The following is a 1,118-nucleotide window of genomic DNA, read 5'->3' on the forward strand; positions in this document are numbered from 1 at the left end:
TTTTTTTTTTTTATCTGTTGAAATCGAATTCGACTCGGACACTGTCAGTAGAGACGGTCGAGCTTCAAGTCGAGCGAAGACGAGCATCGGGTCGGCAGATCTAAATGTCACGGGATTCACACAGGCGTTACATGCTGAGGGGATTATATCACTGCCTCTTTCGACTGTTGCTACCGCTCGGTGAAAGACAGAAACGCAGCTCGAAAAATGATTGCAACTAATAAAAACTCGTTGTCGGCGAGCATAATTATTCATAGTAACTTCATCAAATAAAAATCGTGTGATGCCATTTTGTCACTCATTTCTGATTTTCGAGATTTTCATGTATAAATTAAATTAATTATATTTCGTATTTTATTGTAATTCTATAAATTATGTATGTTCTATAATAATTATTCTATAAATTCTATAAATTATGGCTTTAATATCGTATCGAGTGTAGTAATAATAGGAGACGCTTAAACGCCTCGAGAAGAGCATCCCCATAATAATGGCCCTTGTCCTTCACCGTGAGACTTGGTTTCAGACGAGATTATGGACATAAAGTTCCTCTGTCTGAACGGGACCGTGTTCGATCAGGAAACAAGGGTCTGCGAACGGGTGGACGAGGTCGACTGTAGCAAGAGTGAACGGTTCTACAATCTGAACTTGGAGTTATATGGAAACAACGCTGTCACCCTCAGGTAATTATTTTATTTCATTTATTAAATTAATTTTTTATTATTTTATTTTATTTATTAAATAGNCTAATTATTAAATTGACTGAATTTGATGAAATTACTTTTATACGATTTTATTAAAGAGAAGCTGGAATATTGATAATATTCTACGATATATGAAATCCGACGGAACGTTCACCTAATCGCGATTTCGTAAGGACCAAAGGTGCACCGGTTTTATGGCATACCTGGCCGGTTTTACTTTCGTATGTACGTGTAGACACGTGTGCATGTATGTACGTATGTACCTCGCGTGATCGAGATCCAGATTTGAGAGGCGTGGTGATTGCCGCGTGTCACCGATTTTTGATCGATCGCCTCTCACTCTCTTGCCACCTGTTACCGTTTTCTCTTTAACCCTTTCGCTGTTTAATATAACATCATATCCGAAATAGTTCG

At 38.0% G+C, this 1,118-nt stretch overlaps 1 protein-coding gene across 1 annotated transcript in view; it reads left to right on the top strand.

Moving 5' to 3' along the window:
* Positions 1-514: 514 nt before the first annotated feature.
* Positions 515-1,118, top strand: part of LOC108627672 (serine-aspartate repeat-containing protein E-like) — a gene marked incomplete at its 5' end in the record, with an annotated part of 7,466 nt that continues 6,862 nt past the window's right edge. Inside the window, one exon of the mRNA XM_026815846.1 lies at positions 515-680. Within this exon, the coding sequence (XP_026671647.1) occupies positions 515-680 (166 nt within the window). The remainder of the gene's footprint in view (positions 681-1,118) is intronic.

This window comes from Ceratina calcarata, unplaced genomic scaffold (assembly GCF_001652005.2).
Source record: "Ceratina calcarata isolate Rehan_Ccalc_2016 unplaced genomic scaffold, ASM165200v1 scaffold1260, whole genome shotgun sequence".
Classification (NCBI taxonomy): domain Eukaryota; kingdom Metazoa; phylum Arthropoda; class Insecta; order Hymenoptera; family Apidae; genus Ceratina; species Ceratina calcarata.